At 32.7% G+C, this 17,620-nt stretch overlaps 2 protein-coding genes across 4 annotated transcripts in view; both read left to right on the forward strand.

Annotated features, from left to right (window-relative positions):
* Window positions 1–1,657: 1,657 nt before the first annotated feature.
* LOC119608274 lies at window positions 1,658–14,808 on the forward strand (the record flags this gene model as incomplete). The annotated part of the gene is given in 12 exon segments (XM_037962632.1): window positions 1,658–1,829; window positions 1,900–2,067; window positions 2,138–2,272; window positions 2,274–2,525; window positions 2,588–3,485; window positions 7,744–7,987; window positions 8,072–8,228; window positions 8,293–8,395; window positions 9,750–12,124; window positions 12,188–12,335; window positions 12,863–13,270; window positions 13,339–14,808. Coding segments are annotated over 12 exon segments (5,812 nt in total), but the record flags the coding sequence as incomplete, so codon positions are not given.
* A 1,988-nt stretch (window positions 14,809–16,796) lies between these two features.
* LOC119608265 (membrane-bound transcription factor site-2 protease-like) overlaps window positions 16,797–17,620 on the forward strand; it is a 55,004-nt gene continuing 54,180 nt past the window's right edge. For all 3 annotated transcript variants that reach the window (XM_037962619.1, XM_037962617.1, XM_037962618.1), the window contains exons 1-2: window positions 16,797–17,065; window positions 17,124–17,594. In XM_037962619.1, coding sequence (XP_037818547.1) covers window positions 16,991–17,065; window positions 17,124–17,594 — 546 coding nt within the window. In that variant the 5' untranslated portion in view covers window positions 16,797–16,990. The remainder of the gene's footprint in view (window positions 17,066–17,123; window positions 17,595–17,620) is intronic.

The raw sequence follows: 17,620 nt of genomic DNA on the forward strand, positions 1-17,620 counted from the left end.
TCGATAACTGGCAGTAAGTTGCTTGAGGAATTTAGTCGATATCGATAACTGGCAGTAAGTTGCATGAGAAATTTTGTCGATATCGAGAAGTGAAACAAACTGGTTAGAGATAGATAGATAGATAGATAGATAGATAGATAGATAGATAGATAGATAGATAGATAGATAGATAGATAGATAGATAGATAGATAGATAGATAGATAGATAGATAGATAGATAGATAGATAGATAGATAGATAGATAGATAGATAGATAGATAGATAGATAGATAGATAGATAGATAGATAGATAGATAGATAGATAGATAGATAGATAGATAGATAGATAGATAGATAGATAGATAGATAGATAGATAGATAGATAGATAGATAGATAGATATAGATATAGATAGATAGATAGATAGATAGATAGATAGATAGATAGATAGATAGATAGAGATAGATAGATAGATAGATAGATAGATAGATAGATAGATAGATAGATAGATAGATAGATAGATAGATAGATAGATAGATATGGATAGATTAAGATAGATAGATAGATAGATAGATAGATAGATGATCGATAGATAGATAGATAGAATAGATAGATAGATAGATAGATGATAGATAGATCGATAGACATTTAGATTGAAGCCTGTTTTCACTACCGGTACATAGTGAATTAATTTCTAGCATTCCCACGAATAACTGCATATTCGTTCCCACATTTCTTTCAAAGACCTAAATCCATCCTTATAGACGTGTCATATCACCCTTCCCTATATCATAACACTTAACTAATACTAAAGCCTCTTAAGATAGTCGCATGGTTTGATGTTTCAAAGCATTAGCAGTTCTTATTCCTACCGATGAGTTAGTGCCCTGAAAATCCTCTTATAGCCACAGCAGAATCTACTCTACGAAGAGCTCCAAATATTTCTTTCCAAAGGGTGTGTAGTGGGGAAACACGAACTGTACAAGCCGCCACGCTACTCACTAGCTTAGTAGACTTAAATTCATTCGTATAGGTAATGAGCGTGGTAATTGCTAAGAAGAAAAGTTCCTCCTAATATTTGCTTGAAGTAATAGTAGAGTTTTACAGGATGGGGATTGAAAATTTCCTATATATAGGACAATAGCTAGGGCAGAGTTTACACAAAGAAGTGTTCTCTAATGTATCTGTAATCATGAACTTGCAAATTGACACAATATAACTTTTTTGCTAAGTTGTTGGCTGCTGTTATCTGAATTGAGTTTTAAACTTGAACTTGTTCACTTAGAAAGTACATTATTACACGACTGACTTTAGGAGTTCATGCTTGATATCTTTGCTAAATAAAAATCTCACGTAATAACCACTCTAAAGTTCTACAGAAAAATCAATAAATTGACACGAATTGAAAACACCAACATTTGCATTATACTTAAAACTAACAACTTAAATTCCAATAAAACTAATTAATAATCAAAAATCTCTTTAAAAAATAATATTTCAGCTATTTTTTTCTAAAAAAAACAAAAAACATTACAAAAAACTTTGTGAAACAAATAAAAAAAATTCTTAAACAATTGCATAAAATTGTTTTATTTCCTTTTAACAAAATCAATTTTCAATAAGATTAAGTTAAAATAAAAAATTTCAAAAAACAAACAACACTTTGAATTTTAGTTTTTCCAAGAAACCAACAAAAAAAATCTTAATTTTTTATACTTAAAACAGGTTCCTTCTGAAATTAAATTGCCAATATTGTATTTAATTGATTCTATTGTAAAAAATGTTAAAAGCACTTATGTGCAACTCTTCAGCCAATGTATTGTCAATATATTTTGTGGAGCCTTTGAAAAGGTAAGTTTTGAAAATTTGGTGATTGAAAATTATATAATATATTAAAAATGTGTGTATGTGTGTGTGTTAGGTTAATGAAAAAATCCGGGAACGCATGTATGCTTTACGGCAAACCTGGAATGAGGTATTCTCGGCACAAAGATTATATGCTTTAGATGTTAAAGTTAAACGTTTGGATCACAATTGGCCCATAACCGCCAAACAACCATCAATACATGTTAATCCAAATTTTCTAAAGGTACGACAGAGATTTTGAGAATTTGAAAGAATGTTTGTTTGTTAATTTTGTTTTTGTTGTTTTAAATTAGGCTAATAATGCCCAGGCTATACCCACAGAAATGGAGAAAATTTTACAGGATAAAACCAGAGAACTGTTGGAATTGAAAAAACGTAAATTAGAATTGGAATTGGAGGCCACTAAGAAACATTTAGAGGAACAGGAAAAAACAATTCTCTAAGACAGCAGAAGGTGTTATAGCACCAGTAGAGGCATTAGTGGCGGCCAATAGTTTACAGACTGTAGGCATTAGGGGAGCAGCTATGCCAACACAAATGATGCCTGGTCTTATGGCACCCGGCTATATGGGGGGTCCTAGCATAGCTGTTAATCCAGCCATGAGACCAGCCATGTTTCATGCTAATATAAGAGGTTTTCGACCTAATCTACACCCCAACATGATGAATAATACAGCACAGGTGAGAGTTGGAGAGTTTTCAAACAAATGTAAACTTTTTTAATGGAATATTAACTTTAATAGGGAATGCAGGGCGGTAATATGATGCCAGCAGCTATGAATGCAGCAAATCTTAACAAACCCAAGGTGCATCCGGTCAATTCAGCTTTGTTAAACTCGGTAAGACAAAGAGATCCACGCCTGCAGCGCCAACAGCAACAACAGCAGCAGCAGCAGCAACAAATGCAACAGCAGCAAATGCAACAAAATAATGAAAGATCTTTGGCGGCGCAACAGCAAAATGTACGCTCCTCCCATTTGGACAAAGATAAACATGAACGTAATCACAAAAGTAGCCACAAGTCACCAACACGCATTAACTCCAGCAGTCGTTCTTCGGGCAGCAGTAGCAGTCGTTCTAGTAAAAGTTCTCAACGTGATAAAGAGCGAGAACGTGATAGGGAACGTAAACGTAGTGAATCAAAAAGTTCTACCACTTCATCCTCATCTTCTGGCTCGAATGCAACTAATAATGAGCGTAAAAAAGGATTTTCTAAAACAGACAAAACAACTTCAAAGTGTGATAAAGATGCCTTTGAGATTGCTCCTTTGGCAACAGCATTTAAACGCAAATCTACATCACCCACATCGTCACCCACTAAATCACGTGATTCAAAACGTTCCAGTAGCCATAAAACACGTAATTTATCACGCAGTAAAACAAGATCACGTAGTCGTTCTCCTGATGATAAAACCAACAACTCACGAACAACATTTGGTGATGTTGATCTTAGACGTAATTCTACTTCATCAACATCATCTTCTATGATAAACTCACCAGAAAAACGACCAAAAATAATAGATTCTGATCAAGAAACTTGCAGCAAAAATAATAAAAAGGAAGATTTATTAAAAACAACAACAACAACAACAGTGGCCAATAATAACAACAACAACAATAGCGAAAAAGAACTAGACAAAAGTAAGAAATGTCTTCTACTGTATACAATTATTATTATTACTATAACTGTGATTAGTAGGATTAAATTATCATTAAATGACTGTGATAAACCATATTTACCCAATGATAAACCCACCCCAAAGAGTTGTAGGTCGTTTGTTTTTTCTGGGTTGTTAGTTTAAACTCTGTTTAAAGGGTTTTCGAAGTAAAAAAAAATCTGTTAAAGTTTAGGAGTTTAGGTGTTGTTTTGTTGTACTTCCATTTAATGGTTGTTGGTCGTTTCTTGCATACGCTCTCAATTGATTTTATTAGTTGTACTTATAAGTAAACATATTTTTTAATAATAATTTAGTATTTAAATTGTTTTAAAACTTGAAAATAAACTGTTTTAAAACTTGCCCATTTTCGTTGTTTTAATTCCTTTCTTATAAAACATATAGAATGTTGTACTTTTTTGTTACAAAATCTGCTCTTTAAGACTCTTTGGGGTTTAGGTTGTTTTTTTTAAACAAGTTATTAAATAAGCTTAAATTAAATTTAAACAAATTTGACTGTGATAAGTAACTAAACTGTGTTAAATCTAAAAAAAAAAGAAAACAAAACTACATTAAAGTGTAAAAAAAATGTTAACATTTTAAAACATTTTTTATTTTTCATTTTCATTTTAAATGATTACAAAACAAAACGAAAAATAAATAAGAAAAAAACAAACAAAAAACTTATATCTAAAAAAAACTCAAAATTTTTTAAACAATCCTAACAATTGTCGAAGTTTTGAACTAAACCACTAGTTAGCAGCAAGTTTTAAAAGGCACTAACTACTCCCGGAAAGAAGTCTTAACTAAAACTAGTGCTTTTTAAAACAATGATTTTCTTGTTAAATATAAAATTTGTAAACTTTTTCTGGTTTTTTAAGCTGCAAAACAATATATTTTAGCCATTTAGTAGTTATTATTTATGTAAAATTTTTATTTTTTTTTTCTTTATTATAATAGTTTTTATTTTTGGTGATGATGTTTTTTTTTTAATTTCTTTATTACTTCTTTTATGCTACAGCACTTTGTCGTTTTTTGGTTTTTTTTTATAATTACTTTATTATTTGGTACTTTTTTTTTTTACTTTTAAATAAGGGGTGTTTTTGTTTAAGAAGTATATTTATCTTAATAATAGTAGTAAAGTTAAGTTACTAACAACAGCAAAAGTTTTTTAACTTTAAAAAGAATCTGTGAAATAACAAAATCTTAAAAAGTTTCAAAATCCCTACAATATTGAGTATTTTAAGCTAGAGTTTTAAACATTGAGTTGAAAACATTTAAAATGTTTCTGCGGCTATTGGAATCTGGCTACAAAGAAGCACTTGGAAGAAAATGGTTAATGCAGCAACTGTTGCAAGGCGACTTAAGTTTTCAATGAAAGAAAAGACACCATTTTCTGGCAACTGTTACAGCAACTATGGATGACTTATACGGAAGAAAATTGTTCAGTCAACAACTGCTGCAGTGATTAAGAGGGACTGCAGTCTCAAGTGAAAGAAAACAGTACATTTTAGACGGCTTAGTTGGAAAAAAAATGATTCATTCATAAATTGCTACATCGATCCTGGCAGATACAAGTCTTTATCAACAACTATTCTTTCGTTTAAAGACAAATCACGATTCTATTCAACAACTTGAGTCTCAAACGAAAGAAAGCAGCTTATTACACAGATCAGACCCATGTCTTATTTGGAAGAAAATGTCCATTTATCCAACTGTTATATCGATTAAGGATGACTCAAGGCTCTCCAGGAAAGAAAATATATTAAACAACTGATACAGTTTTTCAGAATGACTAAAGTCTTTCTCAACGACTTTCATTTGGTTTAAATCTCAAACAAAAGAAGATAGTCCATTTCACTACTGCAATATCGATTCTTGACGACTCAAGTCTTATTTGGATGAAAATGGTCCATTAAATAACTGCTACATCGTTTTAGGATGACTCAAGTCTCTCTCAATAACTGTTCTAACGATTAAAGGCGAATTGCGATTCCATTCCATCGATTCTAGAAAACGAAAGTCATTCATTAAAGATAACTGAAGTTTCAGTAGAAAAAATAGTCCATTTACCAAGTGATGATTGAATTCAGAAACGAAAGAAAACTTCATTTTAGATGACTCAAGTCTTATTTGGATGAAAATGATATATTCAGAAATTGCTACATGGATTCTGGCAGATACTAAGACTTTCTCAACAACTATTCTTTAGATTAAAGACAAATTACGATTCTATTCAACAGTGGGAGTCTTAAACGAAAGAAAGCAGCACATTACACAATTGCTACATCGATCCGAGTCGATACAAGCCTTATTTGGAATAAAATGGTTCATATAACCAACTGTTATATCGATTAAGAATGACTCAAGGCTTTCCAACAACTGATACAGTGTTTCAGAATGACTCAAGACTTTCTCAACAACTGTTCTTTTGGTTTAAGTCTCTAACGAAAGAAGAGAGTCCATTTAACTATTGCTATATCGATTCTTGACGACTCAAGTCTTATTTGGATGAAAATGGTTCATTGAATAACTGCTATGTCGTTTCAAGATGACTCAAGTCTCTCACAACAACTGTTCTATCGATTTAAGACGGATCTAGAGTCCATTCAACAACTGTTACATCTATTCCAGAAAACGCTCGTCTCACTCGGGAGATTCAGACCGACTCAACACTCTCTCGGAAGAAAATTCTCCGTTTGGAAACATCTACAGCGATTCAAGACGACTAAGTCTTTCTTAACAACTGTTCTATCGATTAATGACGATTCACGACTATACTCACCAACTTCCGCCACAAATTCTATAAAACTCAAGACTCAGGAAAATATAGTCCAATCAACAAGTGCTACATCGATTCAAGGCGATTCCTAAAGATTCCAACAACTGCTTTATCGATTCATGTCTCATTTTTAAGAGAACTTTTCACAGAGATTTAGGACGTCTCAAGTTTATCGCTAAAAGTCTCAAGCCTCTTTAATGGGAAAGAGAATATACCATTCAAAAACATAGATAAAATGTGACTCAGGTCTCTAACGTAAGGAAACTCGGGAAAAAAGTGGATCCTTTAACAATTTCTATCTATATCGTTTGAAAACGATTCGAATATGTCAGAAACATCGAAAATTGGCAAATGTTTTATAATTATTTTTGGGAAACAAGCCCCCATAACTATTTTCGCACATAAGTTCGAATTTTCAATATTTAATTTCGAATTTTCGAAAATATTAGAAAAAGCTGAAATTATATTTTTATGATTCCTCTTGATGTAAAGATAATTTTAACAGTTTTTAAAAATTTTCGAACTTAAGTTCGAATTTTCTAAATTTAATTTCGAATTTTCGAACATAGCTTAAAAAGTTTTTTTTCTGAAACTACATTAAAAATACTTTAAAATTCATTGAACTTTTTTTTTAAATTTTCAAAATTTTTAAGTTCGAAATTGAAAAAATTTAAGAAATTGACATCAGAAAAAGATAAAATTATATTTTTATGAATCCTCTTGATTTAAAGATAATTTTAACAGTTTTAAAAAATTTTCGAACATAACTTCGAATTTTCGAAATTCAATTTCGAATTTTCAGACTTATTCGAAAAAATTTATTTTCTGAAAATATATTAAAAATTTTTAAAAATTAAAGAAAATTTAAAAATATTAAGTTTGAAAAGGAAAAATTTAGGTCTTATACTTCTTAAACCTCAAAACACCCCCTATTTTCTAAGTTTCTTTTAAAAGTTTTCCTTCTTAAGTTTACAATACCTTTTCTTTTAATTAACTTTTAAAATAAAAAAAAAAAAAAACAAAAAAATAAAACATAATATTGTAAACTTCCAAAAATCCCTGTTATTAATAGCAACGGCCGTAACAGAACCGATGACAGGTTTAATGGACATAGATTTAAGACCACAATTTGTTGTAACAACACCAACAGCTACAGTGTCAACGGTGGTGCCCACAGCAAATACAACAATTGAACAAGATTTTAACTCCTCCATAAACAAATCATTGTTGTCCTCATTCTCTAATAAGAAAACTTTAGATTTAAATAGTAAATTTATAACGACATCCATGACGTCGTCAGCTACAAATTCGAATTTCTTCATAAATCTAGACGAATACGATCTAAAAAAGACAGCAACGACGACGACGAACGCGCAAGCGACAAGTGCTGAAAGTGTAGTAGCTACGACAACATCATCACCTAAAGTGTCGTTTAAAATACAAAAAATTTTTAATAAATTAGAAAAATCTACAGAAAATATACTATCACCAGAAACAACAACTGCAGCTGCAGCGTCTCTCAACACAAATCGTTCCAGTACGGATACTCTAAAGGAAACGGAGACTATGTTGAAGAAAGATGAGGTAGCCGCCGCCGGCAGCCAAGTAAGTAAAGATGTTGAAGAGGACGGCAAGAAAAGACCTTTGGCTCCGGTCAAAGATGAAGAACCCCTGGCTAAAAAGAGTAAATCGGCTAAACTTGATGCGTGAGTATTGCAAATCAAAAAGAATTTCATTTTCTTCGTGACTTGAGTTTTTTCTTACTTATTAAACTTGTTTATGATTTGTAGGTTATTTGGCTCGGAAGATGTAGATTTGAGACAACTAATACCACCGGTTTTGACGGTTTCCACTTCTCCACAAGATGATATAGCTCCTCCTCCACCAGCCATTAATATAACTGGCGATGTGTCCAGAGAAAGAAATGAAAATTGGGATAATCTCAAGGTTAGTTATGACAATAATTTGCTGCATATATTTTTGCACTTTTTAACTAAATTTTTTTTTACAGACTGATAACAATAAGAATGCTACCACTAAAGCTAAATCAAGTCTTGAGGATGTGCGTGCAAAACTGGCTAAAACCGCTAAATTTAATAAACTTTCCAAATTAGGTAATTATTTTTTAAAGGGAACTTTGAATAACTTGATAGTTCATATTCTAGTGTTTACTCTAAACTATACTCTAGTCTATAGTCTAGTCTATAGTCTAGTCTATAGACTAGTCTAGTCTAGTAGTCTAGTCTAGTCTATAGTCTAGTCTATAGTCTAGTCTATAGTCTAGTCTATAGTCTAGTCTATAGTCTAGTCTATAGTCTAGTCTATAGTCTAGTCTATAGTCTAGTCTATAGTCTAGTCTATAGTCTAGTCTATAGTCTAGTCTATAGTCTAGTCTATAGTCTAGTCTATAGTCTAGTCTATAGTCTAGTCTATAGTCTAGTCTATAGTCTAGTCTATAGTCTAGTCTATAGTCTAGTCTATAGTCTAGTCTATAGTCTAGTCTATAGTCTAGTCTATAGTCTAGTCTATAGTCTAGTCTATAGTCTAGTCTATAGTCTAGTCTATAGTCTAGTCTATAGTCTAGTCTATAGTCTAGTCTATAGTCTAGTCTATAGTCTAGTCTATAGTCTAGTCTATAGTCTAGTCTATAGTCTAGTCTATAGTCTAGTCTATAGTCTAGTCTATAGTCTAGTCTATAGTCTAGTCTAGTCTAGTCTAGTCTAGTCTATAGTCTAGTCTATAGTCTAGTCTAGTCTAGTCTAGTCTATAGTCTAGTCTATAGTCTAGTCTATAGTCTAGTCTATAGTCTAGTCTATAGTCTAGTCTATAGTCTAGTCTATAGTCTAGTCTATAGTCTAGTCTATAGTCTAGTCTATAGTCTAGTCTATAGTCTAGTCTATAGTCTAGTCTATAGTCTAGTCTATAGTCTAGTCTATAGTCTAGTCTATAGTCTAGTCTATAGTCTAGTCTATAGTCTAGTCTATAGCCTAGTCTATAGTCTAATCTATAGTCTAGTCTATAGTCTAGTCTATAGTCTAGTCTATAGTCTAGTCTATAGTCTAGTCTATAGTCTAGTCTATAGTCTAGTCTATAGTCTAGTCTATAGTCTAGTCTATAGTCTAGTCCATAGTCTAGTCTATAATCTAGTCTATAGAGACTAGTCTATAGTCTAGTCTATAGAGACTAGTCTATAGTCTAGTCTATAGACTAGTCTATAGTCTAGTCTAGTCTGTAGTCTAGTCTAGTCTAGTCTATAGTCTAGTCTATAGTCTAGTCTATAGTCTAGTCTATAGTCTAGTCTATAGTCTAGTCTATAGTCTAGTCTAGACTATAGACTAGTCTATAGTCTAGTCTTTAGCCTAGTCTATAATCTCTTCTATAGTCTAGGGTATAATCTTGTCTATAATCTAGTCTACAATCTAGTCAATGTGGTCTATAAAATAATCAATTGATTTTTTTTCCTCCCAGATAAACTTACTCGTGATATTGATCATCGCAATAAATTGGCCGAATTGCAAATGAATGATGATACCCAGGAGGCAAATGATGAGAAAATACGCACCATGATTAGCCAAGCTCAAGAGCTACTGGAAACCAAATCGATCAGTCAAGATCAATATAAACATTTGGTCAAAACTGTCATGTCTATTAATGAAACTAATAAACTGAAAGAAGCCCAAAGACGGGAATCACTAAATGCCATTAAACAAAAAACCATTAATACAGATGAAGGTTCCAATGATTCTACAGAACGTAATATGGCCATGCAGGCGATATTAAAGAAACGTATACCCAAGTTAAATAAGGGACAAACAGCGGTCGGTGAGCAAAATACAGATTCACAACAAAGCGAAGGTAGTAATGGCAATAATGAAGGTTCACCAAGAGCGCCAGACGATAAACAAGATGTTAGTGAGGAGCTGCAGCAAGCTACCAATAGAACAAATAGAGGTCAGAGAGAAAAACGTGGCCCCAAAGTGTCTAAATGGGGAGAACGTGTTATTGAACCGCCCACAGGAGTTAATATGCCTATGGGACCACAACAAGGACAGCAAGGACGACCTTGGAATCCTTTAATGGCTGGCAATAAAAGAGGTATGCCACAATTCCGTGGCAATGGGCCACAAAATGTACGTCCCTCTTGGCCCATGGCTGGTGGCAATATGAATGGCCCACCCCAGGGACCTCCACTTTATGGCAAAGGTAATATGGGTCCTATACGTGGCAATAATATGCCTCCTGTGGCACCACCACAAGCACCTGTCATACCCAAACCCTGTAATTCCATAGACAATCCCCAAGAGGATCTAGTGCGCACCATAACCATAGATGGCGCTGCCAAAGAAATACGTTTTTATGACCAAGTGGCTATCGTTTTTATGGAGGTAGATCAACCACGTGAAATAGGTTTCCAAAATGGTCAGCGAGCCATTTGTATAGACAACAACGAACCCGTGGTATTGCACTTCAATGCCGGCTATAAAGCCGTGCAAATCGAAGGTGAAACTTTCAATCTACGTTTTGGTTTTCCCTCACGTGAACTGTACATTGATGAGCACTGGTATGAAATCTATTTTGGTGGCCCACCCATTAGTGTACCCATACGTAATAAAATACACATGCTCAAGGCCGAAGGACCACCACCTCAAGTAAATATTGGTCCTTTGCGTCGAGATTTGGTAGTGGGTAAGATAAACATGATTGTGGATGCTCACAATGTTATTCCGCTGTTTTTGGATGCACGCATGCAAACCTTCAAATTAGCAGACAATGAGCATACCATACAGTTTGCTGACAGTCTTCTAACGGTTATCCTAGATGGCACTCCTACACGCGTAGAATATGGTGGTTTGCCTAAGAGTTTATTTTTGGGCGGTAAGAAATATTTTGTACGTTTCGGCGCTTTGCCTCAGGGTGTAATAGCGGGAAAAGTACAAATTAAGGATATGTTGTATGTGGAAACACAACCACCGGCTAAAGAGGAGTTGCCTGTTGAAACAATGGATACTTTACCTTTACCAGTCGCCGCAGCAACTGATATAAATAAAGTGGAATTGCAAACAACACCCGCAGCACCTTCTGTACCCATACTGCCAGCAGCGGCTCTTAGTAATATTAATATAGATGAACTTTTCCAGAAATTAGTATCCACTGGTATATTGGGTGGTGCTAGTGGTATATTGCCAGCTATTAATACTAAGACAGCGGAGGTTACTCCCGCAGACACTGCTAAATCCACAGAAAGTGATAAAACGGTAAATGTTGTTTCTTCAGAATCTAACACAACCGAAGAAGTGGCCCCACCAGCACCCTCTGTACATATGGAACCCATTAAGCCCATAGACCTATCAAAACCGGAATCCATTAAAACACGCCAATCAGCCATAGTGGAGACACTTTTCTCCGGTATGCAGTGCAGTAGTTGTGGTGTACGCTTTCCACCCGAACAAACCATTAAATACAGTCAACATTTGGATTGGCATTTCCGACAAAATCGTCGTGAGCGTGATTCTTCACGCAAGGCTCATGCACGTAAATGGTATTACGATCTCAACGATTGGGTGCAATACGAAGAAATCGAAGATATCGAAGAAAGGGAAAAGAACTTTTTCGATTCACAACAAAACGATCCAGAGATCATGGATGAAACCTCCAATCAACGTTCCACCAACTCACCCATACCCACTTGCCCCGCCGGAGCAGATGATGTTGATCGTGCCTGTGATATGTGTCAAGAGAAATTCGAACAATACTATGATAATGAACTGGAAGAATGGCACTTACGTTGTGCCATTAGGATTGAGGATAAAATCTATCATCCGCTGTGTTATGAAGACTACAAGGTTAGTATAAAAGGAAAGGGAGTAAATAGCATCGAAATTTCTAATAAATTCTTATTGTTGCAGGCATCACTTAATCCTCCTGCCAAAACAAGTGAAACTGAGGAAGAAACTGCTAATAACGACAACAATGAAATATCACTTATACAAATCGATGATGATAATGCTGTCGATATTGTTATAAAAGTGGAGGAAGAGGATAAAGATGCTAAGGGTAAGTTGTTTTAATACTTCAAGTTGTTAGTTGTAAAAATTACCTTGAAAACAGTAACATAACCTAAAAGTGTTGTTTAGGGTTTAAAGAAAAAATCTGTCATGGACTTTCTTTCGAAAATGGTGTCTTGTAGACAATAGAGAAAAGAACAGACACTAGACTAGAGGCTAGATTAGGGACTAGAGTGGAGACTACACTAGATACTAGATTAGAAACTAGAGACTAGACTATGAACTAGACTATAGACTTGACTATAAACTAGACTGTAGTCAAGTCTATAGTCTCGTCTATAGTCTAATCCATAGTCTCGTCTAAAGTCGAGTCTATAGTCTCGTCTATAATCTAGTCTATTGTCTCGTCTAAAGTCTAGTCTATAGTCTCGTTTATAGTCTCGTCTATAGTCTAGTCTAGTCTATAGCCTAGTCCACAGTCTATAGTCTAGTCTTTAGTCTGGACTTAATTTCTTAAACTAAATGTTTAAACAATTTGGAATATGTTTTAAATTTCTCTCTTATTAAACAAAAAAGGTAAACCCACCAATTCACTAGATGATGATGACGATGATGTTATTGTTTTGCCCAACGAAGAGCCATCAGTTACCGAAATCGTGGACGATGATGATGACGACGATGAATACGTGCCGGCTAATGTGACACGAGAACATATGGGTAATATGAATGAAGAGGATGAGGGTCAGGGCGAACTCAACGAAACTACAGAATCTGATGTGGAAATACAGGAACCTCATATACCATTTACGGATTTGGATACCTATGTAGAAAAGGAATTACCCGAGGGAGATGAAGCTTCCCAAATGTCCTTTATGAATGTTAAGATAAAGGAGGAGCCCAAGGAAGACGAAGATGAGGATGATGGTTTTGAGGAAGTGGGTACTGTAGTACAAGCACCCGAAGAAGTCTCCATTAGTATAAGTGGTAAGTGGGGAGGTAATGAAAATAATAGACAGGTTGCTAATATTTTGGTTTTTTTATATCTCAAACAGAAGAAACCCAAACACAAACCATAGATTCATCAAATCCCGCTTTATCGCCCCTTAACGAAAGACCACCTTCAACAGCCTCCTCGCTGCAACACAATGAAGACATCGAATCTTTAATGGAACCGCCCGCCGTAGATTTAAATATCTCCATGGATGGTAACATAGATACCGGCGACGAACACAATCTGTCCGCTGCCGGTCCTGTTCCTACTGTGCCCTTGGCTAGTTTAGTTAATAAGATTAAAATAAATATAACCAAGAACACTGTAACCACAAATAGCAATACTAGTACTAGTAGTAATAATGCCACAGCATCCTCAACGATGTCGTCTAATTTAAACCACAATCAAACAGATAGTTTAGGTCATATCTCAAATCCTATACCCACCATCTCAACCATACCGGTGTTGTGTGGTGGCGGTACCACAATCAGTTCCATATCGAGTAGTCTGATAGGCGGCGGCGGTGCTGGAAACGGTGGTGAGTTCAATGAACACGAAGACTATGGTGAAAATAGTGTAAGTACGATTTCCGTTATAGGCAGTTATGGCAGCACAGTACCTACAATTTCCCATATAAACCGACCCGTTGTGTCAGCAACTCCCACTGTAACAGCACCAAAACCCGTCACACCGCCTCCTGTAGAAGAAACCATAACGTATGATCTAAAACCTGCGCTACAAAAGGCTAGCTTAAGGAAAAAAGAAAAGGTGGTGTGCGGCAATGAGACTTCAGGTCTTTGTTCCATTATGTAAACTTTTTGTTATATACAACGACTGCTGGAGTAAATAGTAGTCGTTGTTTTGTTTTGTTAATGGTTGGTAATAATTTCGTTACCTCGTGAACCCAAATCCCTGCTCCCTCCCCAAGAAAAACCATCTTTTTGTATATATTTAACTTTAACGCGTTGGAATTCCTTTATCATGGAAATAGGCTTTGGATGCCTGTTAACTGCAACAACATCATCTCTAACTATTCGTTGATTAGTATTTAGTGTCTCTTTATTTATATAAACGTATATACATAACAACAAATATGTTAAGTGTAACCATAATTAAATTCAAATTTTAAACCTGGTTAAACTTTTTCTAAAGGCCTCTGTTGTTTAGGGCCTAACTCCCTACAAATATGGGTAAATTTTATTTTTTTGTTTCTTTATAATTTTTTATTTTATTTTAACTACTACATGTTCACTCTCTCTTCCTTCAAGTGGATGATCAACGTTTAAAATCCAAATTGTAATAATTTGGAAACGCAAATGTTTTGTTTCAAAGAACACAACCTCCCCCCCCCCCCCCCTCTTAGTACTTTTTTATTCCTATATTCCTTCCCTTTAAGTACTTTATTAATTTTAATTTATTAATTACTGAGAATATACATAATATATTTAAAAAAAACACAAAATATATATAAAAAAAACAATAATTAAAAAGAAAGATAATAAAAAATTTTTAAATAAAAAAATTCTAAAAAAAACGTATATTTAATAATGTAAGTTTATTTGATGGTTTACTATATATATTAGTTTCTTTTTTGTTTTCTCTGTGGAATCAAATATACTTAATAAATAAATGCATATAATAAAAAAAAACAATACTAATAAACACTTAAATTAGCTTAATAAATTAAATTTTAAATTGTGTTATTATTTCAACATTTTGGTTTGAATAAAAGGTAATTAAATACTGTATATTTATAAAAAGGTATTGGTACTTTTAGCGTTTTATTCGAAAATTTAGTTTTTTAGGAAAATTTTTAACTCCTGAAGATCTCTAACACAGACAGGGTTACCGTTTTATATGTAGAATATTACAACTTTAAAATTCTTTAAATACAAAAGGATTAAAGCTTGATTATCGAACTTGAACATTTTCTAAAAATATTTGAATTGTAATTAAAATATTCGTATTTTTAAATAAAAAATCGAATTTATAGTGAAAATATTCCAATTTTTAATGAAAAGTTTAAAATTTTAGTTAAAATATTCGAATTTTAGTAAAATTTTGTAAAAAAATTATTGAAAATTTTAAATTTTTGTAGGAATATTTGAATTTTGATTAAAAAAAATCTAATATTATAATGAAAAATTCAAATTTTATAAATTTTTAGTGAAAATATTTGAATTTTTTAAAGAAAAATTTTAATTATCAGAAATATATACAAATTAAGTGAAAACTTTCCATTTTCGTATAAATATTTAATTTTTTAATAAATTAATCGAAATTTTGTATTGAAATATTAAAATTTTTAGTGAAAATATTAAAATTTTCAATGAAACATTTAATTTTTTAAGCGAAAATATTGGAATTTTTTTAAATTTAAAGAACTATTTTTAATTTTAGTGTAAACTTTCCCATTTTTGTAAAAATATTCCAATTTGTAGATAAAAAATCAATTTTATAAACAATTTTTTTATTGAAAATTATTAAAGAAATTTAGTTAAAATTATGATTTTTTTGTAAAAAAATTAAAATACTAATTTTTTAATCAAAATATTCGAATTTTGGTAGAAAATATTCGAATGTTTAATGAATATGGTCGATAATGAAAAAATAAATAATTTTTTTAATTTTTTTTTAAATTTAATTTTTTAATTAAATTTAATGAAAATATAAATTTTTTGCCAAAATTCAAAATTTTAACTGGTTTTAAATGCATTTTTTTGAAATATTTAATATTGTTTTTGAGGAGAAGCATTGTTTTTTAGATTTTTTTAATAAAATGCGGTGGTTTTCGGTGTAATACTGATTTTTCACTATAAATATGCGAAATTCGATAAAATACTGTATGCGTTTTTCGGTGAAATACAGTTTTTTGATGAAATACTGTTTTTTGCGTTAACACTGTTTTAGGTGAAATATGGGATTTTATGTTTGATTGCCGGTGAAATGCTGAATTTTAAGTGAAATACTGGTTTTCACTACGTGTACTATAATTTAGAAATATTAGTTTTTCGAAGTTATATAGATTTTTGGGTAAAATGCAGCTATTTCGCTGGCTTCCCGGTAAAAATACTGTTTTTGAGTGAAATTATTTCAGTTTTAAAAAACAATTTACTAACAGAAAACTTTAATATTATTATATATTAATTTAATTTTCTATTTATTTTCTCTTTAAACTTTTTTTCATGATTTTGTTAATAAATTTAACGATTTTATTTAAAAACCATACATTTTCACTTAAATTCCCAAACATTTCTTGTTTCTTTGTTTTATATACGGCAATCCCTACAACAGCTGTTCGCTGTTTAAATACTGTTACCAATTATCTGGCAGCACTTTAACTGCATTTGAGGGAAAATGAAGTCATTTTAATAAGGTGGTCGCATTTAAGAGAATTGTTTTTGCTTTTTATTTTGTTACTTTAGGAATTTGACAGTTCTAATACAGTTAATCAGCCATATAAAAAACAAACAACTGCCAGCGGAGGTAATCTTGTTTATATTTAAAGCAAAAATGAAAATATTTTGACATTTGTAACAAATATTCCGACAGCAAGCCAGCACAACATTGCATTTTTTTATACTAGAGAAAATTGAAAGAATAAATTAAGAAAATTATGTGAATTTAAGAACAAATAATGTTTTATTTGTAAGAATTGGACTAAAAAAAAAAAACAAGACAAGCACAACAACCACAGTTTTAATAACAATAATATGGATCCTTTAATATTCTTTATTGTCTTGTTGGTCATCTATGGTGTATTGTTTTTCTTTGATCGTTTTTTCAAGGTACCAGCAGAATTTTAGGATATATTTAGTTTATTTATCAATTCCTTTATAATTCCAGAGTTGCATGCATTATCCTTATGATGCTTTTCTTAAGAACTCGGGTTTGTCTATACAATTTTTACGTTTGAAATGGCATACCACGGCATTTAATCGTTTGGTGTTGAGACTGGGCAATAGTGGTGGTTCCTGTTGCCGCAGCTGGTTAACCAGCAGTTTTACTGTGGGTGTTTTAATAGCTTTATCTTTAGTGCCGGTGGGCATTATTTTATTATTTATAACCATATTTGGTGGTGGCACGGGTGCGGGTGGCGGAGCCTCAGCTGATGTGGCAGTAGGTGCAAAAGTTTTGGAAAATTCCTCCAAGACACAAACTATAAGTTTGGAAATTTTATTGCCGGGTGTTAATTTACCCCTAGAGGAGATTGGTTACTATGTAGCTACATTATTAATATCCACAGTGGTGCATGAGCTGGGCCATGCCATAGCAGCGGTGCTGGAGGATATACCGGTTACGGGTTTTGGATTTCATGTAAGTTTTGTTTGAATAATATATTA

The sequence above is a fragment of the Lucilia sericata genome, unplaced genomic scaffold (assembly GCF_015586225.1).
Source record: "Lucilia sericata isolate MDLA Ls3-8-SP2 unplaced genomic scaffold, ASM1558622v1 Contig000816F_arrow, whole genome shotgun sequence".
Lineage (NCBI taxonomy): Eukaryota > Metazoa > Arthropoda > Insecta > Diptera > Calliphoridae > Lucilia > Lucilia sericata.